Raw genomic sequence first — 23,323 nt, 5'->3', positions numbered from 1 at the left:
GTGGGAGGGAACAGAGGCCAGCAGCTTCCCACTACGAGCAAGCATGAGGGATCTGGTGAGGGCTGGGGTCCGTGGTGTGAGGGTAGAGGGCAGAGGGCCCTGTGAAGATTAGGAGGCTTGTCAGTGGTGTGGGAGAGAACGGGGTGACTCCTGGACCCCTGGCCCACACTAGCCTCCCCTACTCCTTCCAGTTTTTAGCTTGGGAGTTAGTCTTTCCTGGAGCTGGCTAAGCACACAGGGTGAGGAAGGGCTGGGCTCCCCGCTCCTGGGGCATGGTGAGCCCGGTAGCTAGGAACTACAGCTCCTGCCTCCTGGCATCCTGAGTTGCCTCTGGAGAACCCGGCATTCACTCCTGCATTGCTCTTTCTAGGGGCCAAGACTGTCTTAGCCTTCTGAGCCTCCCAAGCCGTTGACCTAGAACGGCTTCCGGAGCCCGCATGGCCCGAGAGGGGGCCCAGTGGAGTTGGAGCTTCTCTGGCCTTGGGCCCAGGTGGATCTTGACTCTGCCACTTACATGAACTGTGTTATGTCTGACAAGTCACATAACCTCCGAAATCTGATTTCCTCACCAGTATAAAAATGGCGACATCGATACCAGCCAACCTTGCAAGGTCGCTGTAAGGATCAGAGAAAGTGTGGGTAAAATCCTGGCATGTGATAGGCTCTTTATCGATAGATGATAACTCTTAGTCATTCTATTATTCTGAGACCCAAGGATAACAAACATCTAAGTGCCCCAGAAATCCACCAGCCAGCAGGCCTCACCAGCTCCAGAAGAATGACAGTGACCCACACCCTGTTATTCTGCCCCCACGTTGGTTCCTCTGCCTGAGGCTACCTGCTGGCCCCCTGTCCTGCGCCCTGCTTTTTGCTCTGCCCAGGAGCTGTGAGGCCCCGCTCCCTCTCTCTGAGAGTTCTGCGCTCTGGCTGATGAGTGACATGAGTGACTTGGTCATTTGTCCCCTGGAGCCAGCAAGCAGGGTGGGATGTTAGCAGGGGGCCATTAGGAAAAGGGGGGTATATATATCCTGAGGCACAAGAAAGCACAGAGTGAGTCACAGATTAACCCCCTGGCCTGTTTCCACCTGCTGGGCTGAGGCACCCGAGCGAGGGTGTTCAGAGGTGTCTGGGTTCAAACTGGGTTCTGTTTAAGGAAGCCAGGGAGGAAGGTCACTCATGGGTCATACATGATTGGAGGAACAGCTTAAAAGCTCCAGTGCCCTCTCCTGCACTCGGAAAATCACACTGGCTTGAATTCCACCATCAGTGCCTGGCTTACAAAGATCCTCTCTCCTTGCGTGGTCAGGATCCATTTAATCTAATCCTTGCAACAACACGGAAAGGTAGGCATTAATGTAATCCCTTAGGGCACAGAGGAGGAAACAGGCTGAGATGGTGAGCAGTGGGTTCACACAGCCAGGAAGGTGATAGAACCGGGACCCAGGAATTGAACCCAGACTTAGGGAGATCCTTGAGGAGAGGGTCTGATCTGGAGACGTGGGTCTGACCTGCATCTGACTTATCTTCTTCAACAGTGGGCAAGTTGCTTAGCCTCATTGTGACTTGGGTTTCTGATCTGCCCCTGCCTCATCAGGTAATTGTGCGGGTTACACGAGTCAATGCGTAGAAAGTACTAGAGCAATAGTGAATACCAGCGATTAGTGTCATTGCCACTGCTTTGTGACTGGGGTCCCAGGACAGAGTCTGCAGTCAGGTTGGGTGGAGGAAATTCTGTCTTACCAAGCCAACCTTAATCTCCAGGGAAGAAAGTTAGATCGGTCCCCCCTGGACTCGGCTGTCTTGTGAGATGGTGAGCTCTCAGCAGCCATCTTGTGCTGTGGTGAGGGAGGTTGGACTGGAGACAGTCAAGGTCTCTTTTGTTGTAAGATTTGGGAGTTCGGGAGTCAGAGCTGGGTTTGTTCTCTGCTTCCCCGCTTATAGCTGAGTGGCCTTGGATCATTTTCTGAGGTGTGCTGATTCTCAGCTTCCTCATCTTTTTTTTTTTTTTTAAGTTTGATTTATTTTGAGAGAGAGAGAAAGTGGAAGTTGGGAGGTGCAGAGAGAGACAGAGAGAGAGAGAGAGAGAGAGAGAGAGAGAGAGAGAGAGAGAATCCCAAGCAGGCCCAATGCTGTTGGAGGGGGCGGGAGATGATGTGGGGCTTGAACCCATGAACTGTGAGATCATGACCTGAGCCGAAGTCAGAGGTTTAAGTGACTGAGCCACCCAAATGTCCCTTTCAATTTTCTCATCTATGATCTGGGGTCATAAAGGCCTTTCTGCAGGGTGGTAGTGAGAATGAAATTAGTAGATAATGGAGAGTGCTTTCAGCTCCTGGTGCTCAGTGGCTAGCAATTTGTGACAGCTGTGGTGGCGGTGGCAGCATCATGGCTATGAGCACTAGATGCCGACTGTCTCTGGGCGATTATCCCAGAGCTGAAGGCCCGGGGACTCTGCCTGTGTCACCTTGTGTCTAGGCCGGATCCGTTTCCTTGGCACCCGGAGCAGTCTGCCTTCTCCCTCCTCTCGTCTGAGGGCCCCCTCCTCGGGTTCCCTGAGGCTGGGGACCTTCCCGAGTTGAATCCCTCTTCCCTCCCAAAGGCCCAGTCCTTTAACTGCCCTCTGGCTCTCATTCTGAACCCTAATCTGTGTCTTTTTTAGAACCTACTTACATTTTTTTTTTTTAAATTTTGAAATGATTCTAGACTTACGGAAAGTTTGCCAAAATAGGACAAAGAGTTCCCATATACCCTTCTCTCAGCTTCCCCAAATGTTGACAACTTTACAGAACTATTGCACAATGATGGAAACCAGGAAATTAACACTCATCTGATGCTTTTACTAATCCACAGACCTTAGTCGAATTTGGCCGGTTTTTCCACTACTGCCCCTCTTTGGATCCTGGATCCACTTCAGGATCCTACATTGCATTTAGTCTGTGTCTCCTTGGCCTCCACCAAGCTGGGATAATTCTGCAGTCCTCTGTCCCTCGTGACTCTGGCACTTCTGAAGAGTGCTCGTCATGTATTTTATAGAATGTCTCTTAGTTTGAGTTCATTTGATTTTGTATTTGTATCATTCCTCCTACGTTTATAAATGGAATTCGTCTGTTCTTCAACATTCTCCTGTCTCTATTTGTTCTACTGTCTCTTATGTCTTATTTATTTATACAGTTATTTGTTTATGTCAGTGCGGAACCTGGATATTCATTTTTTAAAGGTTATAATCCACTGCTATTGTTATTATTATTATTATTTGGATTGAATTGACCCCACTGTGGCCATTGGGAGTTCATTTAAGTTGGTAGGATCCATAGTTTTTGACCTCTCTTATTTACTCCCTATATCAGTCAGGTTCTTCACAGAAACAGCAGTAGGAGGTATAAACGGACACACCTCATTTTATTGTGCTTTGCAGGTATTGTTGTTGTTGTCGTTGTTGTGTTTTACAGTGGGAGGGGAGATAGTAGCTACTGATGTCGTGGAAATAGAAAGAGAACTAGAATGAGAAGTGGAGCCTGAGAATGGGACTGAATCTCTACAATCCCAGGATCAAACTTTAATGGGGGAGGAGTTGCTTCTCGGGGATGAGCAAACCAAGTGATTTCTGGAGATGGAATCTATTCCTGTTGGAGATGCCGTGAAGATTGTTGAAAAGACACCAAAGGGGGCGCCTGGGTGGCGCAGTCGGTTAAGCGTCCGACTTCAGCCAGGTCACAATCTCGCGGTCTGTGAGTTCGAGCCCCGCGTCAGGCTCTGGGCTGATGGCTCGGAGCCTGGAGCCTGTTTCCGATTCTGTGTCTCCCTCTCTCTCTGCCCCTCCCCCGTTCATGCTCTGTCTCTCTCTGTCCCAAAAATAAATAAAAAACGTTGAAAAAAAAAATTAAAAAAAAAAAAAAAAAGAAAAGACACCAAAGGATTTAGAGCATTGCATACACGTAGTTGATAACACAGTGGCAGGTTTGAGAGCATTGACTCCAGTGATAAGAAAAGTTCTACAGTTGGTAAACGCTATCAAACAGCATCACGTGCTACAGAGAATTGGTTCGTGAAAGGAAGAGTCAACTTCTGTGGTGGCACCCTTTATTGTCTTACTTTAAGAAATTGCCACAGCCACCCCAGCCTTCAGTAACCACTACCCTGATCAGTCAGCTGCCATCAACATTGAGGCCAGACCCTCCACCAGCAAAAAGATTATGATCTGCTGAAAGCTCAGATGATTAGCATTTTTAGAAATAAAATATTTTTTAATTATGTAAATGTTTGGAGATAATGCTATCACACACCTAATAGATTATAGTGTAAACATAACTTTTATCTTTTATATGCCCTGGGAAACCAAAAAATTCATTTGGCTAGCTTTATTTCGATATTCACTTTGTTTTCATTTTTTTTTTAACATTCATTTTGAGAGACAGACTGTGAGTGGGGGAGGGGCAGAGAGAGAGGGAGACACAGAATCCAAATTAGGTTCCAGGGCTCGGAGCTGTTAACATAGAGCCCGATGTGGGGCTCGAACTCATGGACCGTGAGCTCATGACCTGAGCTGAAGCTGGACACTTAACTGACAGAGCCACCCAGGTGCCCCAGAAGGAGGATCTTAAATGCTTGCTTCAGAAGCCTGAGTGGGAACACCCCCTCCACAGGGCTTGGCTTCCGGTTCCTTCCAGGACTTGCAGCCAGTTTTACGGGGAAACACGCAGTACCTTGTCTTCTGGGAGAGGCTAAGGTGGCCCTGGCAGAGTAGCGGTTCCTCTGTCTGATCTGATCGGTATGGGAGATGGTAATCAGAGAGACCACAGTGGGTAACCACAGAGCCCAGGCAGGAATTGTGGCTACAGGGCGTGTGTGCACGTGCACACATGTGTATGTGTTTGTGCATGTGTGCGCGTGCGTGTGTGTGAAATATCCTAGGGCGTGGGTGGGGAATGCTTGGAGATTCAGAGAGGCCTGGGATTTGAACCAGCAAGGAGGCTAGAGCCACTGAGCAAGTCTCTCTAACAGGGCTGCGTTCACTGAAGTTTTGTAGGTGGCAGAGAGGGGGAGGGAGAGAGGTCCGGCTTTCACCGAATTGGGGAAGATGTGGAAACTAGGGAGAAGGGTGCCTTCATGCAAGAGGAACGCTCTAAATATATCCCCAAGGCTCTCCCCTGCCCTTGGGGTCTTGGCATCCCCCCTCCCTCCCTGTGGGCCACTTGTCCTTTCCGTAAGGGGAAACTGAGGCCCAGGGTGGCTGCAGCTTCAGTAGAGGGGTGGGTACGACCACAACCACGGAGGGTAACCAGGGAGTTGTCTTGGTCTTTGTGGAGGACAATCTAGGAGGAAGCAGGTTGAAGCAGCAGCTGGAGTGAGGTGGGTTGGTTCCGGGGGGTGCCTTCTGGTGGTGGGGAGCCAGAAAAGGGGCAGCAGGGAACGAAGGAGCAGTTGGGGCCCCTTAACTGGAATCTCAAGAATAGAAGAGGTTGTGTTGGGCCAGGGCAGGGCCGAACAGGTGGAGTGTGTGTCTGGAGGGGCAGGGTGATGGGTCAGCGAGCGACTGGTGTCAGCAGGCACCCTTCGGCAGGGAGCCTCAGCAGCCCCGGCCTCAGTTTCCTCATGTGTGAGACAAGGATGATGAGCTCTAGCTTGCTGGGTTGTGGTGATGAGCTTTGGAAACGATGCCCGTTGTGGGGTGGACGTCCTGTTCCGGGCTGAGGCAGCGAGTGGGGGGTGGCTGATGTGTGCAGCCGGTACCCCTGCTGCCCCACCCCCCTCGCGGAGCGAGCGGAGGGGCCTGTGGTCTTTCCCGGGACCCCGGCAAAGGTGAAGGTCCTTTCCGCTCAGGGAGGCCTCCCCCTCCTCCCGGCAGCCGCCTCCCCTCCTCTCCCTCTCCAATCCCCACTGCCCCCCCTCCCCTCACACGTGAGGGTGATAAACACTCTGCCAGCTCCAAATAGGGCCTGACCTCAGCGGCGAGGCATCTCCCCTCGCCCCCCACCCTCCCAGCCGCCAGCCGCATTCCTGGAGAGGATGAGGTTGGCCTGCTCTCCCCTCTCGGCCTCCTTTGTCCTGCGGGCTGCTGCCCACCCTGCCGCTTCCTGTGGTCCAGGCTCATCAGGGCCTTGAGTGCCAAAGGGCCCAACTGTGGATCTCAGACAGGATAGTTAATGATCATAATTACAGTGGTTACCACTTATTAAGCAATTAGGACCAGGTTCCATGCTAAGCACATTACACGGATCATGCCAATGAATTTTCAAAACAGCCCTGTGAGGAAGTTGCTATTATTATTATTATTCCAGTTTTAGCACGGACAGCAGGGGAAGGTGGGAAGGAGAGGGAAACAGGGGAGAGGTCAAACGGCTTGCCCAACCTCACATAGTTAATGAACGGAGCCAGAAGCCCTATGTTGCTGCTGACCAGAACCTGCTCCTCCCGGCCAGCCAGCATTAGGCTCCGGTCAACGTGTCCAGCCCAGGACTCAGGACCTAGTCCTGAGAGCAGACGCAAGATTGGGAGGTGAGACTTGCTTAGGAGGCCTCCCTGGGGGCATCTCAGCTGCCAGGAAAGATGGATGGGGATCTCCTGGGTGCTGAGAGCTTTGTAGAAGTTTTGTGTCCCTCGATGTTCCTTCGCCTGTTTTCCTAGCCTTGAAAAGTTAGAACTTGGGCATGCAGATAGCCCTTCTAGGGCACCACCTTAACCCCTTTGTCATCAAGAGTGTTCCAGGCTTTGATGCACAATGGAAGGACTCTTTCATTAATATTTCCCCCGTGAGCCTCACGTTTTGAGAAGTTACATGCATTTTCCTATTTTTGTTAATCAAACACATTTTGACTACCAACTAGAACTCCCAGGAGGTGTGGAATAGCATATATTCCCATGCTGAGTTGGTGTAATCCCAGCCCCAAAGCTCCGAAGGGTGACGTTTTGAAATGTTGACCAAGGCTCACAGCCCTCTGTTTCTACCTTCCAGTTCTCCCAGCTGTCTGACCTTCATTCATCTTGCTGCAGTCTTTCCCTTTCTGCCACTTCTGTGTAACAACTGTTCAGACACCCAAACCCATTGTGCAGCCCGGGCCCTACCAGCCCTCCTCTCCTACCTCTCCCTCCCACAGATCATGTCGTTCTTGTCTTCCTCTCCATGTCTTTCAGGGCTGTAGCTCTCTGCTGGGCCCAGGCTCCTGCTGGGCTGGTTCCCTGGCTGCCTTCTTGGTTCCACTAGCAAGTGCGGGCATCAGAAGCATGTGGGTTCAAACCCTGACTGCCACCTGCTGGCCTTGGGACCTTGAGAAGGTCACATCTGCTCTCTGAGCCACAGTTCCCCCATCTGTAAAATGGGTATGATGTTGTCTACCTCTGAAGGCTGTGTAGGGATCAGAGCCAGTGCAAGTACAGAGCCGGGGTGGGGGGCTGCCCTCGATAAACAGCCGCAGTTGTTCTCCACTATTGTCTCTGCATTCCAGCTGTTCAGCTGTGCGGCCAGCCTAGGACCATCCCCTGTGGCCAATGTCTCAGGTAAGGCTGCATAGCTGCATATTCAGGATGCCTCCATCGTGGATCTGTGTATGGTTTCCCCGGCCGTGGGGAGTTTGGGTGAGCTTGGTGGTCTCTCGGCTGCCCTCAGGTGTATTCTCCCTTCCCATTGTACAATTCCATTCTCACCAGCCTATTCTCTCTCACCTAGTCACTAAAAAAAAAAAAAAAAAAAAAAAAAAAAAAAAAAAAAAAAGACTTGTAGGCATCTGGGTGGTTCAGTCAGTTAAGCATCCAACCCTTGATTCTGGCTCAGGTCATGATCTCCCAGTCTCGAGACCGAGTCCCGTGTCAGCCTCTGCACTGAGCACCGAGCCTGCTTGGGATTCCCTCTCCTTCTCTCTCTGCCCCTCTCCCCCGACTCACTCGCATGCTTGCTCTCTCTCTCTCTCTCTCTCAAAATAGATAAATAAACATTAAAAATAAAAAGACTTGCTTTTATAACCTTTTACTCATTTAAGTGCTAGAATGTACAGGCTTACTCTGCAATTATATACTTTTGGTTTCTTTTAATATACAAAAGTATTAAAGTAAAATGGTTGGGCCATGCTTCCGGCTAACAGCATCTTGAATACCACACTTCATAGAATGTGGATCAGCTGACTCCCCCCTCCCCCGCCACGTGTGTGCGCATGTGCGTGTGTTTGTCAATTCTTTATTGTGGGAGATTTGAAACTTGTACAGAAGTAGCAAGAATAGCATAATGAACTCCTTTGTACCCGTGTTTGACAACCATCAGTTTTTGGTGTTTTTGTTTCATCTGCCCCCCTCACTCCCTTATTTTTGCTGGAGTGTTTTTAAAGCAAATCCCAGACATTATATCATTCCACTGTAAATACTTCACTCTGTATCATTAACAGATAAGGCCTTTTAATTTTAACATTACCATAGTACCATTATCACAGTCAGCATAATTAATAATAATTTCTTAGGAGCAGCTAATACCTAGTATGTGTCCCGTTTTCCCTCATCCTGTTTTAGTTGCTTTGTGTGTATCAGGCAAATAAACTTGGAAACTGTGCTCTCATCTATTTCTGTAATGATCACGTATCTACATATATTGTTGCCTCTGTCCCTTCGCCGATCAGCTGGTGCCATGTGATCACATTTCTGATGGGTCCTCATTCCATAGTTTCTGTCCCTGGCCTCTCCCTTCCAGGTTTCCCTACGGGCTCCCAACTGGAGGGTCTCTGTCCAGCTACATGTGAAATCTGGAGCTCAGTTATCCTTCCCTTCTCAGCTTCCCCTCTCTGGCCTTGGCCTGCGGGTCTGTTGCCCTGTCCCCGGAAAAGAGGGGGCTCTGGAAGGAGGGGCTGTGGGGAGAGAGCAGCACCCCAGAGTGCCTAATCTGCTAAACACTGCCTCCCTGAGCTGTCCGTGTAAGGCTGCCTGGCTTGCTCAGAGTGGGGGTGGGGGGTGGGGGGTCAAGTGTGGAGTGGGGGGCCGGAAGGGGGTGGCCAGCAGGGTCCCGCGGCTCTGGGAAGCACAGCTGCCTTACTTACCAAGCCGGTGGCTGGGATGGCCGAGTCTTCGTGGGAACGCTCTCCCCTCTCTCAGCTGCAGTCCCCACCATGACCCCACCTCCTGTGCCTCTGTGCCCTCTGCCTTCATCTCCAGCCAAGGTCCTGTGCTCTTGGAGCCTGGTCGGCTGGTGTCAGGCTAGGGAGGCTGCTCTGATCCTGCCCGGTCCCATCTTCCCGGGGCTGGGAAAGTCACACCCCAGAGTCCCCCGGGCCTGCTTCCTTCCATTCTCCCTTTGCTTCTGGGGCCTCTTGCCTCGGCTCTGCTGGTTGGCAGTGCTGCCTCCTGGGGAATTGAGGGGATGGGGATACTTGGGGCCTCTTCTTGGCTTGTGTTTTTTTCAGTGAAAAGGAAACCTGGCGCCTTTGGGAAGCCACAGTCTCTCGCTGGCCCTCACTGTTCTCATGTGAGACATGTCCAGAACAGCTCTTGACCTCATTGACTGAGTTGCCCAGAAGGGCACTTGAGATTTAGGTGAGCGTGTGTGTGTGTGTGTACGCGCGCGCACACACAGACTTTAAAACTGCTGCCCTGGAACATGGTCAGGCTACAAGGTGAGATAAGACTTAGGGGCGCCTGGGTGTCTCAGTCGGTTAAGCGTCCGACTTCGGCTCGGGTCATACACGGATCCGTGTGTATGAGTGCCTGTGGATGCCAGTGTGTGTGTGTCAATGTGGATCTTTGTGAGTTCGAGCCCCATGTCGGGCCCTGTGCTGACGGCTTGGAACCTGGAGCCTGCATCGGATTCTGTGTCTCGCCCTCTCTTTGTCCCTCCCCCGCTCGCGCTCTGTCTCTGTCTCTCAATAATAAATAAATGTTAAAAAAATTTAATTCTTTAAAAAGACTCAGATGAGGACTGCTCCACATCACCAAAGTGCAGCGGAACTTTCTAGTTCCCAGTCTCTGTTGCAACCACATCTCTCCTTCTCTCCTGTTGCCTCTTTCCTTTAGGGACCTCAGGTTCCTTGGCTTTGTTCCTTCTCTTTCCTGTCTGTTCTATGTCCCTTCTTCTGGGGCCCTGAGGGCTCTGTGTGTTCATGTCATCCCCTGGATTCTCCCTTGTTCCCCTTCGTCCTGACTCTCCAGCCCTAAAATCCAAAGACCTCTCCCTCTTGACTTCATGGGTGGAGGAAGCCCCTTTCTCAGTCTTCACACCTCCATTTCCCAAACCCTTGGTGACTTGGAGGTTTGAGGGCTCATGTCCTCCTGTCCCCTGTTATGGGGACTGTCATCACGCCTCTGGCAGCTGCAGATGCCCCAGAACAGCCCCTAACGTCTGACACTTTCGTGGGGGTACTGCCCTTGCGTGTGTGTTACTCACAGTCCCCCTCCTGGGTCTGTAATGAACACGATTTTTTTCCCTGAGAAAGGTGATGATCCCTAAGATGTCCCTGATCTACCTGGTGGCACTGAAAATATGTGATTTAAGAGTCAGCCAGGAGGGGGATGGTTTGAGGTCCTAGGAGGAGCCCTGGCTTAGGAGCTGGGAGACCTGGGTTCAAATTCTGGGTCTCTCACTTCCTGGCAGCGGGGTCTCAGTGGACCCCAGTCCCTTCACCTGCATGATACAATGATATCATTGAGTTGTAGTGAGCACGGGTGTGATGAGGCGCTCCCCTGGCGGGAGAGGCTCCGCCAGGCTGGTGTGTACTTAGTACGGGAGGCGCATGGGGCGTGTGTTTGCCCAGCTTGGGGCTGGAATGCAGAGAGGTCTTATAGTTTAGCCTGCGTCTCAGGATGGACACAGACCTCTTTTCCTTCCCTGCGTGCATGTCCCTGGGGGGGAAACTGAGGCCTGCAGCGGGCCCGGGGTCCCTGGAGAGGGGAGAGTGGCAGGCTCCTGGCCAAGGTGTCTGTGCTGGCGGTGTCGGCCTCTGGGGCTCCTCCAGGATGGCGCTGCGGGTGGGTGGAATCCACAGGGGTGAGACAGCGAGTCCGGAACGTGCCGAGGATGCTTGGGGCCGCTTATCTCGGGCCAGGAATGCGCTGCAGTATTATTAGCCGACGGCCTTCTCGCCTTTGGAATAACCACCCGGGTGGCGTGGCAGACATCTGTCCAGTTCTGCCTGCCCAGACAGTCCACAGGTGCCTACGCCAAGCCTCCCGTGGCTGGAGCTCACACGTGTGCCTGTGTGCAAGTGTGTGTGTGTGTGTGTGTGTGTGTGTGTGTGTGTGTACGTGTGCATCCTTGGAAGTATGTACACGGATCCGTGTGTGTGTGTGCATGTGGATGCCAGTGTGTGTGTGTGTCAGTGTGGATCTTTGGGGGCCTTTAGGCACGGGAATGTGTGTGCAAAGAGTGTGCATGTGTATTCTGTAGACATAGTTCCTTGCCTGTGTGTGCAGACAGGTGTGTGTGCATGAGTTTAAGTACATGTGCTTGTGCGTAGTGCTTGGGTACCTGTGCATACATGCACAAATGTGTGTGTATGTGAGTGTGCGAGCATACATGGTTGTGTGGCTGTGTCTGTGTGAGCGCTGCTACCCTGGGGGAAGCAGGAGGCCCCAAGGGGGCCTGGGGGACAGGAGGCGGGTAAAGGACAGAGGGGAGGCTGATGAGTCCACCAGGGCATGATGAGAGGCTGGGAGGCTGGATGGCGAACCACGGCCAGACATGCAGGGCAGAGAGCAGAGGCTGCTGGGCTCTTGGCACCTGGGGTCTGGGCCGTTCCCCTCTATTGGACTCTCCAAGGCAGCATGAGCCCTGAGGTCAGCCGGCCTGGGTCCAAGTCCTGCCTCCATCGCCCACTGGCCATCACTTGGGCAAGTGGCTCCTCAGCTTCTCCAAGCCTCAGTTTTCTCATCTGTATGGTGATGGGAATAATAGTGTCTGCCCAGTAGAATTCATGAGAGAGAAAAAAAATGCAGTGCCTGGGACATAGTGAGAGCTTGATAACTGAGAACATATCACCATCATCATCATGTTTATGGACTCCTCTGTCTGCCCCACATCTAGCCTTGGCAATCCCTCTGTGGTCGGGACCCCAGGCAGGATGGGGGACCCCCAGTTCATTCTTGCCCGATAGTAAGCTGGAGGCCAGAGAGGGCACAGATCGGCCACGGGTCACCAGGACCCAGACCCTGGCTCCTGGGGACTCTTCCCTCCTGCTACACTGCCTTGTTCCTATTTCTGGGTTACCAGGCTGGAGAGGGAAGGAGAGTCTGGCAGGCTTTCTCACCTGGGCCAACCGCTGCAGACAGCCCAGGGCCAATCTGTTTATCATTCAGCTTCTTAAAGGAAAGAAGTTTCCACTCTCGGTCTTAACTGCTCTCCTGTGAGTCTCCTGCTTTGCAGCTCCCCTGATCCTGCTGCAAATCTTGAATTTCAGATGGAGATGAGTCAGCCCCAACGAAGGCAGGCCCCAGGGTCCTCACCCCCTTGCCCAGTCCTGCGCAGGAGAGCTGGCCATCTGGCAACGTCCTCGCACCTGCTTGGGATACCGCAGCTCCACCTTCTGCTCCTGACTGTGGCCAGATGGGGTGGGATTCCTAGGGAGTGCTGGGCCCATTTAGAGCTGAGCCCCCACCTGGCCTTCCTCTGCCCCTGCCAGCACATCCCACATCCTCTGCCTTGGCCCTGCTGGGCCTCTCTGGACCTCCCAGGTGCCAGGACAGCTGCCCGCCCCCGGGAAGCGAGCCCAGAGTGTCGCCAGGACTGTGGAGGTGGGAGCGGGCACTTTGGCGCCTGGGCATGGTGGGCGGGGTGGGCAGAGGCAGGTGGGGTCTGCCAGGATCTCTCAGCCTGGACAGGCGGTGGTTGCCCTGGACACCAGCTAGAAGAGACTTGTTCCTCATAACCATCACCAACTACCTGGAAGGAAAAGAAAAAACCAACAACAACAGCAAAAACAGCCATCAAACTTTTTTTTTTTTTTTTTGAACCTGCTGTTAATGGCCGATTGGCTGTACATTATTAAACAGGCAGCTGGAGATCTGCCAGGGTAGGGTGCTTGAGCCAAGACTCCCAGCTTGAACACAATGTTCCTAGGAAAACAGTCACCCGCGGGGTCCCTGGGGAGGAGCAGCCAGAGGGAGGGGCTCCAGCGGCTGCCCCTTGCCCTGCTCACCCTTCCTTCCCTGGCCTCTGTTCTGGTCATCGGTGGGGAGCAGGACTGGCCTGCACCTGGAGCCCAAGCATCCTTTATCTGGCCCTGTGGGTCCCTCACCACCCCAGGGGCCTGAGCCCCTCTTTCCTTCCTCATGGTTAAGTGGACACAGTCCTCCTTCCATCCCCGCATGGCTAAGCCCAGCACCGGCTCTCCTGGGGGCTAGTGTGATGCAGGTTGGGAGCTGGACACATGGCTCTAGGGTTGACTACATTGAGTTCCTCCCTATGGTGACATCGGGACTCCCTACTTGTCCTTTCTGGGCTTTAGCTTCCATATAACTATGATGAGAGGATTGGGTTAGTCAACTCTAAATTCTTGTCAACGTTTGTGAGCCCAGAATTGGGTGGCCCCGGGGAGAGCCGGGGGTGATTGTTTTCCAGAGTTTGGAGCCCTTCTTGCCCTATCCCTGGTCCCATCGGTGTCACCAGGAGCCATGTCTCAAGCTAAGCCCTGACAGGAGGGGCTGACCACTGGCCCCATTCACATCGTTTTGGACAGCCCCTCCAGCCCCCTTGGAGCCAACCAGGGGAAAGGTCAAATGTCTGAAGGTGATAGCAAGTGGGAGAGTAAGCCGGGGCTCTGGTGTTTGGGTGACTTCCATCTTGGTGAAGCCAATGTGGCAGAAGGGAACATGGATAAAAAGCACAGAATGGGGTCAAGGTCACCACCAGCGTGGGCCTGCCACCTTCTGCATGGTCAGGCTGCTGCTGGCATGTGTGTGTGGGTCATCGGCTTGGGCACTGAGTCCTAAGGAGCCCTCCATGAACCTCCTGGACATAATATGACATGGTGCTTCGGAGACCGCTGGGGTTCAGGCCTATCGCCCCGCCTCTCTGCTCTTGTCTTGCGGACTTTGGGCAGGCGACTTTGCCTCTCGGGTCTGAGCTCTCTCCACTGTTCGAAGGGGGTTAGAAGGACATCTACTCCCAGGCCTATGGTGGGGAGGGAATGAGCTAATAAGGCATGTGTGGGGTTTATAATGGGGCCTGGCACATGTTACGGGCACATTAGCCATTAGGATTTAAGTGATCCCTCCCTCTGGCTTTCCGGTCTTTCCCCTTGCACCACTCAGCACTGTTCCTGATACGTGTTTGTGCTTCTGTTTGTTCGGCGTCTCGTCCTCTAGACCAAGTGTCCCTGCGGGCAGGTGCTCCATCTGGCTTTGCGTGTGATCCACCTGTGGTGCTGGCCTGACCCTCTGTGGGCACTCCAAAGCATTTGTTGAATGGATGGGTGAATGTATGAATGAATGAAGGCCAACTGGGACAGGATCAGAAGCAGGGAAACGACCGAGTACCTGGAAGGTGGAAAGATCCAGAAACTGTGGAAGAGCTGGGAATGCCCAGCCTGTGAAACAAGTATTTGGGGAGAGTGTGAACAGGTGTGTGTGTATGTGTGTGTGTGTGTGTGTGTGTGTGTGTGTGTGTGTGTGTGAGAGAGAGAGAGAGAGAGAGAGAGAGAGAGGGGTGGGGCGGAGAAAGAGAGAGAGAGAGATTTCTGAAAGCTTTAAAGGGACTTGTTCTCTGCAGTGGAACCAGGAGCCACAGGAAGCAGGTTGCCACTCATTGGAGCCTTCCAGCCTCAGCTGGGTGTGGAGCGGGCTCTAAGGGCCTGGTGTGTGAAAGCAGAGGCTGGCGAGCGAGCATCTGTCAGGCACAGGAGAGCCCGGCACCCGAACAGGATGTCGATGGGCAAAGGCCCTGAGGTCCCTGCTGACATACCGTGGCTGCTTCAGTTAGGAGAGTAGTAGCAATCGTAGCTGATGTCTCTGAGCGTCAGTTTCCTTATCTACAAAATGGGGTTCATAATGGTCAATACCCATAGGGTTGTTGGGAGGATTGAAGTTAATATCCACGAGCTCTAGGAATAGTGCCTGGCACATGTGAAGCCCTCAATAAGTGTGAGTGTTTATTAAACAGGGCCTAAGACATCCGTGAGAAGGAGAGATGAACTGGGACTCTGGGGTGGAGGTGGTGAAGGCTTCTTTGAACGAGGAGGATGTGGGGGATGCTCTGTGTCAGACTCTGTAATCATTTGTCAGAGTGGTTCATAACTTGCCTGAGGTCACACAGCTGGTGAGTGGGGTGGCCAGGCTTCAGTGATGGTCTGGGTGGCACCAAAGCCTAGACTCTTTCCCTTCCCATCCCTGGGCCTTAGTGAGATAGGGCCAGCTTTCCCTGGCTCTCATACTCCAGGAGGGACAGCCCTCATTTCAAGGTGAAGCAAAGAGATTATTATTACCTGTAGGGTAAAAGTCCTCTGGAGGGAGTCTCCAGCTCTGTTCAGCCCTGAAAGTGCTATATAATTAAGAAAATATGGCGGGCGGGAGGGGAGGTGAGGGCTGAAATTTTCAGCAGCCCATTGCCACGGAGCACAGAGCAAAAAGTAGTCATCCGAAGAACGTTGGAGGCCTGAGATTCAATGTTAAGGAGAGGGAATGGTGGGGTGAGGGTCGGTTAGGGGGTGAGAGAAAGGAAGATGCACGGAAGATGAGGAGGTGGGAAGGCCATGCAGGTGATGAGGGGCTGGAGGGGAGGAATCCAGCTTTGGCAGGATCTGGGCTGCTGGGGAGCTCCAGACTTTGGGCAAGGGTGCCCATCTGGGGCCAGACCCCACGGAGCAGTGGCAAAGGGTGAGTCTTGGTGGGGGTGGGGGTGGGGGTGGGAGGCCAGTCGGCCAGCCTGGGACAGCATGTGCGAGCCAAACGTTCAGCCACAAGCCTGGCTCCTCGCCTTCTCCAGCTCAGCAGCCGGCTTGGCTAAAGGTCAGCTCCCAGGCTGGGGCCAACACGCTCCCTACTGATCGGCGCCCGCAGGCCTGGCCTTGTCAGGATGCCTTTGCATCCTTAGCAGCTGCTCAGCTCCTGACTGATGCTGCCTTTTGGATATTCAGAGATGAATGGGAAATGGTCCCAGGCTTCAAGGAATTCACAGATGAAGAGGCAGGGAGACAAAGGAGGAGTATGTAGGCAGTACAGTTTGCCCTGGCTCACTTTCTCAAGACAGTTTTTCAAATATCGGACGATGTATGTTTTGTCCTCTCTTTATCGTCTGAAATAAAAATTGGGCTCAATCTCTTTAGCCTTTCTTGCACTTTTATTCAATAAATGCTTATGGAGTGTCTTCTGCTGTCCTCTTCTGGATGCTGTTTGGTTTACAGAGTATAGGAGAGAACTCAACACGTCTGATGATGTCTGAGAGGCATGGAATAGAGTAGAACTCTCATCTCCTTTGGTCTAGATTCTATACCTCTATTAATGCAATCCAAAGAGCATGTGCCTTTTGGTGGCAGCCATATCCTCCTGAGAGCAGAATTCTGAATTTTCTGTTTTCTGTTGCTGCTAAATCTTAGACTTTTCCTTGCACGAACTATTATTAATTCAGCGTCTTTATTTTATGACTTTTTAACCTTAGTTTAGGACTTGACCTCAAGAGAAATGTTCCCTTACTAATTCTGGTCTGTTTGTAGTGTCAATTTTGTATTTTGGTTCAGTTCAACATCTTTCTTTTGCTTTTTTACCTTTGTGTGCTTGGTAAGCCTTGGTTCTAAGTCTTCATCCAAGTTACTGATAAGTATGTTGGACAAGCCAGGGCAGAGGACAGAGCCCTTTGGCAAGTCAGGAAGTTGACATTGATCTATTAATCAACACCCCTTGGCTTGCTGGCTCGGAATCCACTCGGCTTTCTATCTCGTCTCCAAGCATTTCATCACGGCTCCTGCCAACACCTTCCTGAAATCCAGATAACCTGGGTGTGGGGGATTCCCCGACTGTCCAGTCTAGGGACCTTGTAATAATGGGGTTAGGGTGGTGGGTGTGTGTGTGAGGGAGGGCTGTGGGTTCTCTGAAAGGATCCAGGCTGAAGCCGGTGACCATCGCTGGTTTAGGCTTGAGAGGAATCCTGTCCCAGAGGCGATTAACTCCCAGAGTCCTTACAGCTTTAAAATTGGCTTTCTCAGGGGAGACAGGGATTTGTGTGCAGTGAACTGGCACCAGCAATGATTTTCTGCCAAGGACCAATGTCTGCCTAGAAACATATTCCAGCAATCTTCCGAGGGATCTTCGAGGTTGTCAGATGGGGGGATGGAAGCCAAGAGGGACCAAGAGCGTCCTCTGGTCACCAGGGCATTGGTGGCCGAGTGGGGCTGGACCCCAAGACCCTGACTTCCAGTCTGAGGTTCTTGGGGCTGGATCCGAGTGCCTTTCCTGGGTGGAAACTGAGGCAGGCTCAGGAGGGAGGGGCGGCCAGCATGTGTCTTGGGGACAAGCTGTTGGCAGGCCATTTTTCTCATGCTTCTCCTGTTCTTTTGATCCTCTGTCCTCAGACCACAGGCGCAAACCAGAGAGGAGGAAACCAGAATGCGGAAGGCCTGGAGCTTCTCCCTCCCTGGGGCAGTGTGTGGCAAAGGGCCCAAGGCTCTGCCCAGCTCTGTACTCTGAGAGATGCTGGGAATGCATGCAAATGAGATGCAAATAAGGGACAGTGGTGAGGAGGGGGTGCCCCTGCTGCTGCCTCAGTCTGGCCTGAATGTCGAGGATGACAAACAGAAAAGGAAGAGACCTGTGACCTGGGCTGTGGAGCCCAGCATCAGGAAGGAAAGGAGAGGGGCTCTGTGGGGCAGCAGGGTGGGGTGTGGCTTCTGGAGCCAGCTCTGGGGAGGGGGGCACGTGGAAGGGGGAGGACCAGAGAATGGCCCTGAGATGAAAGTATCCTGGAGAAAGCCCAAGCTCATCTCTAGCTGCAGGGGCGGGGGGGATGTGGTCAGAAGGGAGAGGGTGCAACTCAATGCACAGACACTGACCAAATGCCTATGGTGTCCCCCACGGCCTGGCTCCCAGCCAGCTGTGTTATGGGCCCAGCAGGATTCTGAGGCCCAAGGCCTCTCCCCTGGGGACCTGGGCATGTGGCCCTCCCTGCCTTCTCTGTGGTAGAGAGGGAGGAAAAGAGTGGGGGCCAAGGGCGCTAGAGGGGAGTAGCTCCAGCATCTCCCTGCCCCCTGTGCTAGGAAGATTGGGAAGCCAATTCCTGCCTGCTGGATGTTGGTCTACTCATAGCCCAGCTCAGAGGAACTTGCCCCTAGCTCCAGAAGGATCTGGGAACCTGGCCCTGCAAGAGTGGGGGTTACGTGACACATGACACGATGACCTCCAGAGGGAGCGCTGGCACCCAGCATTCCCAGTTGTATTGGGGAGTGAGACAGCCTTGAGTTGCAAGACCTGGATTCAGACTCTGTTTCATCAGCTGCCCTGTGGTCTTGGGTTAACTGCTCTGAGCCCAGCTCTAAGACTGGGATAAGAATGACAGCTTATAGCCATTTCTCAGATTTGAATGGGGGCCTGCACGGAAACACACACGGGAAAGTTTTGGTGCAGGGTAGGTCCTCAAGTATTGATGCAAATGGAATGAAGGAAAACATGGGAGCAACTCTGTGCTGGCCCATGGGGCCACGAGGCCAGGGGGAGTCTGGATTCAACATTCGCTGGCAGTATTTCCCTTGACTTTATCTTTGCCCTTTCTTCTCTGTCTCTGTGTGTCCCTTTGTCCTCCTTTCTGTCACATCCCCTCCTGTTCCATTGAAAGTGCCTAACTCAGCACCTGGCCCCGACATGCACGATTCATTTCGCTGCTCTTCTCAATGGCTACTCTGTGGCTCAGTGGCCCTGTCCCAGCGCCCCCAGCTTTGTCTCCTTGCTCCTTCTGGGTCTCTGTTTCTGACCCCCTCTTTGTCCTGCTCTCTCTCCTCCTGACTTTCCTTGCTCTCTGTTTCTCCTGCTTCTATCTTCCATCAACAAGCATCCATTGACTCCTTGCTAGATGCCAGGCACAGCCCTGCTACTTTCTGGGTTCTGTGTCTCTCTCTGCCTCCTTGCTGCCGGCCTCTCTCCCTCCCACCCCTTCAGCCTCCTGCCCTCCCTTCCCCCAGCTCCACAGTCTCCAACACTGGTATTATTCAGTTTTATGAGAAACCCCCAGGCCTACCCCTGAATGGACCAACCACAACTGGAACCAGATGTGCAGTCCAGCACGTGGGGATGGGAGGGAGGGAGGGAGGGAGGGAGGGAGGAGGGAAAGGGGCATGGGCTGGCTTAGGAGGCAGGGAGGGGATGGGGGTTGGGAGATGGAAAACCCTGGGAATCCCTTGTCTGCTCTGGCTCAGGGGAGGAGGGCTTTGTGGAGGGGAGGGAATAGGGGCTAAGCAGTCTCCTGTAGAAAGCAGCTCTCACTCTGTGTGTGTGTGTGTGTGTGTGTGTGTGTGTGTGTGTGTGTGTGTGTGACTATGCATGTGCATGTGTGAGAGGCTGAGACTGATACTGGTGAAAGTCCAGGGAGGGACTGGGGGTGGATGGTCAGCTATGGGACAGCTCTTAGAAATAAAGGGGAAGACTACTCAATTTCTTTGGAATCTCCCAGCTCCTTGGAACCCCCTCCCTCCCATCCCATCTATCCTTGACCTTCTGTCTGTGCAGTTTCTAGAGGCTTACTGAATTCATGCCTCCTTGCCCCAGGAGGGCTGGGAAAGAGAGGTGGTATTGGGGTGGAGGATGAGAGTGTCACCTCCAGTGGCTCCTTGCTAGCAACTGAAGCAGACATCTCTCAGAGCCTCCTGATCTGCTGCAGATGATGCGTGAGGGACATGGTGTAAATGATCCTCAAGTCCTAGCAAGGTCAGTTTTTCTGATGGTCAGTTTTTTATATAGCTTTGAAGATAAAAGTCTGCCAACAGTTATCTTGGTACAGCTTTGTGCAGAATCAAACATTAAAAAGTGTTCGTTTATTCAGTCTGTAGCCAACCATCCATCTATCCATCACTCCACCATTTATTTATTCAGTCTGCATTCACTGAGAATCTATGCGGCCACCTTGCACTGGGTACCCAGCATGCGAGGAAAGGGGAAGGAAATGAGGAATGAATCTTTGCTCAACTCACTGGGACATAGACAAGTGCACCCAACCAGTGAGTGTCCCGGCATTAATGTATGAGCAAGAGCCCTCAGTGTTCAGAGGAGGGGCCAGTGCCTACGGGAGGGGCAGTTGCAGAAGGCCCCAGGGAGGATGTGGCTTTTGAATTGAGGCCTGATCATGGAGAAGGAAAAGGGGGAATGGTGCCTTGAAAAGGCTCAGAGGTGGGGCTGTGTCACAGAGGGTCCTTCTGCAGTGCTGGGACTGGATCTGGTAGGCAGTGGGGAGCCTGGGATAGTTTGGTGTCAGTCAGGGTGATGGTGGGGTGTGGGTTGGAAGGAGGAGATGGGGAGGAGGCGTGTCTGCCCTTCGTGACCCAAGACAGGGAGGGGGTTTCCGCTTCTGTGGCAGACTCCCCATCTACCTTTAGGGGAACCCAGATTGCTGACGTGGAATCTCTCACTTCCCTCCCCTGACCAAGGCTGAACCAAGCCCCTGAGTCGATGTTGGTCTGCAGGGATGTGGGAGTTAGTAGGACAGGCTATTAGTATTCATCTTTGTCCCAGAGTTGGGACGAGGGAGGGCTAGACTCTTTCCTCACACGGTCCACAGTCTCAGAGGCACATTCTGTGGGGCCACGTCTCTCCTATCTCTGTCTCTGGCTGCACCTACACACTCACAGAGGGAGGCCACTGGCAAGGGCTGGTAGGTTTAGAGATACTGGGATTTGGGACTCTGGGAATCTAGACTCTCCACCTGGGAAGGGGTGAAGTCATCTTGTTCTGGAGGCAGGGGGTGGGTGCAGTGATGCTTCCGTCTCCACCCTGCCCACATTAGGGTCCTGGGAAGGTGCCCTGCTCCCACCCCCCCAATCGTCAAGGCTTCACTGTCACTGAAGCAGGGGAGCAGTCCTCCAAAGTGCTGATCGTTGCCCTGTGACACTGGCCCTAGATGCCCCCAGATCTTTCCCGAGACTGTTGGTCCCTCCTCTGGGTCTTCCCTGTCACTTTCCTGGGGAAGCGTTTGGATGAATTAATAAAATTAGTGAGTGTTAGAACTGGAAGACATCTTGAAGACCTTTGGATCCAAACTCATCATACAGCAGGGGAAACTGAGGCTCAGAAATGCAGGTCACTGGCCCAGATGGGGAAGAGAAGGGCTTTTCAGTGTCTGGAGAGCTGAGCGGTGGGGAGCTTGGCTCTGGAGTGAGCCTATCCAAGGTTGACTTTCTGCTCAACACCATCCTGTGTGGTCTTGGACAAGTCACCGAACCACTCCAGGATCGCTTTCTTCAGCTAGAATAACAGGGGAGATTTGAAGATTAAGTGAGAGAGAGAATATTCTTTAAGTGTCCGGCATGCAACAGGTGTGTAGCAAATAAATGACTTTTCCCTTCCCCTCAAAATAATCCTGTCCACTTATCTTCAAACTTTTCAAATCACGTTTCCCCTGATATTTTTAATTATAAATAAATTTTGTCCATATAGGAAAGTTGAAAGGATTAAATGGTAAACTCCGTAGGTTCTATAATGAATCCTTTGGTATATTTGCTTTATCACATTTCTGTTTATCTCTCCATCCATCAGTCCATGTTATTGTTTGATGCTTTTCAAAGACAGCTGAAGCATGCAATTCATTAACCGGAGTTCCTCTTCGCATCACTTTTGCATATAAAACCACAAATGCCTTCACTCAGCCGGGAGAAAAAAAGCAGAGGTGAAGAAAAAAACGGGCTCAGAAGTGAGATTCTGGGTCTCCTGTCACAAAATGAGTTGGGATTGGCATAGAGCAGGGTGCTCTCCAAAAAATTGGGAGTTGCCAGTTATTCCGATTATTATCATCGTTACTGCCATGTGACCAAACATCCTTCTCCGCCCCGCAGCCCTTTGGCCATTTCTCTGCCGCTCTGTTTCTTCCGTGGGGTCCTGGACCTCTTGCCACCTGTCCTCCCGCTTCTGCCCCCAAGCCCTCTGACGCCTCCCTGCAGGTCCTTGGCTGGCTGCTGAAGGAGGTGGGGGCTGCGTTGCGGGGCCCCAGGCGCCCGCCCTGCCCTGCCGGGAGCTGCCCGGAGCGGCTGAGCGCTTCAGGGGTTAAAGGCGGCGGCGGCGGCGGCGGCGGCGGCGGGCGGGCTGCTGGCCGGCTCGGGGAAGGAGGCGGTGCGCCGCTGGCCCGCCCGCCGCCGGGGGAGGGAGCCGGGCGAGCGGCGCCCTGGCTCAGTTGCTCCCAGCAGTGGCCCTGGGACCAGCTCCGCTCCTGCTCCCGCTCCCGCCCCGGACACAAGGCTTACTCACGCCCTCCTCCCGGCAGCCAGCTTACCAGCTTCTTGCCAGCCACAGCTGCTGCCCCGTCATTGCCCACTGCCTCTGTCCCAGACAGAGGGGGACCCAGGCACCCACCCACCCGGTGGCTCTTCTGTCAGAAAGGTGAGTGTGGGGTGTGTGTGTGTGTGTGTGTGTGTGTGTGTGTGTGTGTGCGCGCGCGCGCACGCGCGCGCGCGCGCGTGCTCGCGTGCTGGCCTGTCCTACTGATGCTGTCAGGACCTCCCATCACATAAATTAGGGGAGGGGGAGGTCAGCCCACCTGGTCACCTGTCCCGGGGCTAGGCCAGCCCCCAGCCCCCAGCCCGACCTGTCAGTCCCCTGCCCTCATTGTCTGGTTCTGGCAGGGTGTCTGGGGTGTGGTTGTCCCCCGCCAGGAGAGACCAGTCAGAAGGAGTTTTGTTTGCCGGGGAAGTTGCCGGTGTCAGTGGCTGCTTGAGACTGAGGCCAGCAGGGCGAGAGGGGGCAGTCGGGAGTGTGGGTCTGCGGGGCTCTCCTCCCCTCCCTGCTCTCCATACCAGGGGTGCCTCAGGAGGGGACCAGGAGATGGGCGTGGGCATTTTTCCTCTTCATTTCTTTCCCCACCACCGCTGGAGCTGCTGCCGGGCCCTGTTCTCGGGCCTCCCCTTGCTCCCACCTCTCATCTCCCAGAGGGCTGCCCAAGGCTTCCAGGGAGGGTCTAGTGGGCCTGGAAGGGCTTCCCCGCTGCGCTCACCTCCCCGCAGCTTGGGTCCCTGGGTCCCTGGGCACAGCCTGGCATAAGTGCCCCCTGCTGCCCTCCCCCAGCCGGCAGCTCTCATTCCCTCCTCACCCCTCTGGGCAGAAATGGCTAATCCAGGTGGTTAATGAACAGACACACGCAGCTGCTTTCCACCCCCCTCTCCTTCCTCTCTTCCCACCCCTGTCTCCTCCTCTGACCCTCTGATGCCCTGCCTGCCACCCTTTCCCAAGTGGGGGAGTCTAT

The 23,323-nt window shown here is 53.4% G+C and overlaps 1 protein-coding gene across 6 annotated transcripts in view; it reads left to right on the top strand.

The window, feature by feature from the left end:
• Window positions 1-23,323, top strand: part of TNS1 (tensin 1) — a 202,466-nt gene that overhangs the window by 44,488 nt on the left and 134,655 nt on the right. Inside the window, exon 1 of one of the 6 annotated variants that reach the window (XM_042950114.1) lies at window positions 6,864-7,494. The exons of 4 other annotated variants lie outside the window; for them this stretch is intronic. In XM_042950114.1, coding sequence (XP_042806048.1) covers window positions 7,486-7,494 — 9 coding nt within the window. In that variant the 5' untranslated portion in view covers window positions 6,864-7,485. Of the gene's footprint in view, window positions 1-6,863; window positions 7,495-22,276; window positions 22,465-23,323 lie in introns of those variants that run through there. One more of the 6 variants, XM_042950115.1, reaches the window with a different exon arrangement.

The sequence above is a fragment of the Panthera leo genome, chromosome C1, assembly GCF_018350215.1.
Source record: "Panthera leo isolate Ple1 chromosome C1, P.leo_Ple1_pat1.1, whole genome shotgun sequence".
Classification (NCBI taxonomy): domain Eukaryota; kingdom Metazoa; phylum Chordata; class Mammalia; order Carnivora; family Felidae; genus Panthera; species Panthera leo.
This window is presented reverse-complemented; position numbering and strand designations above follow the sequence as displayed.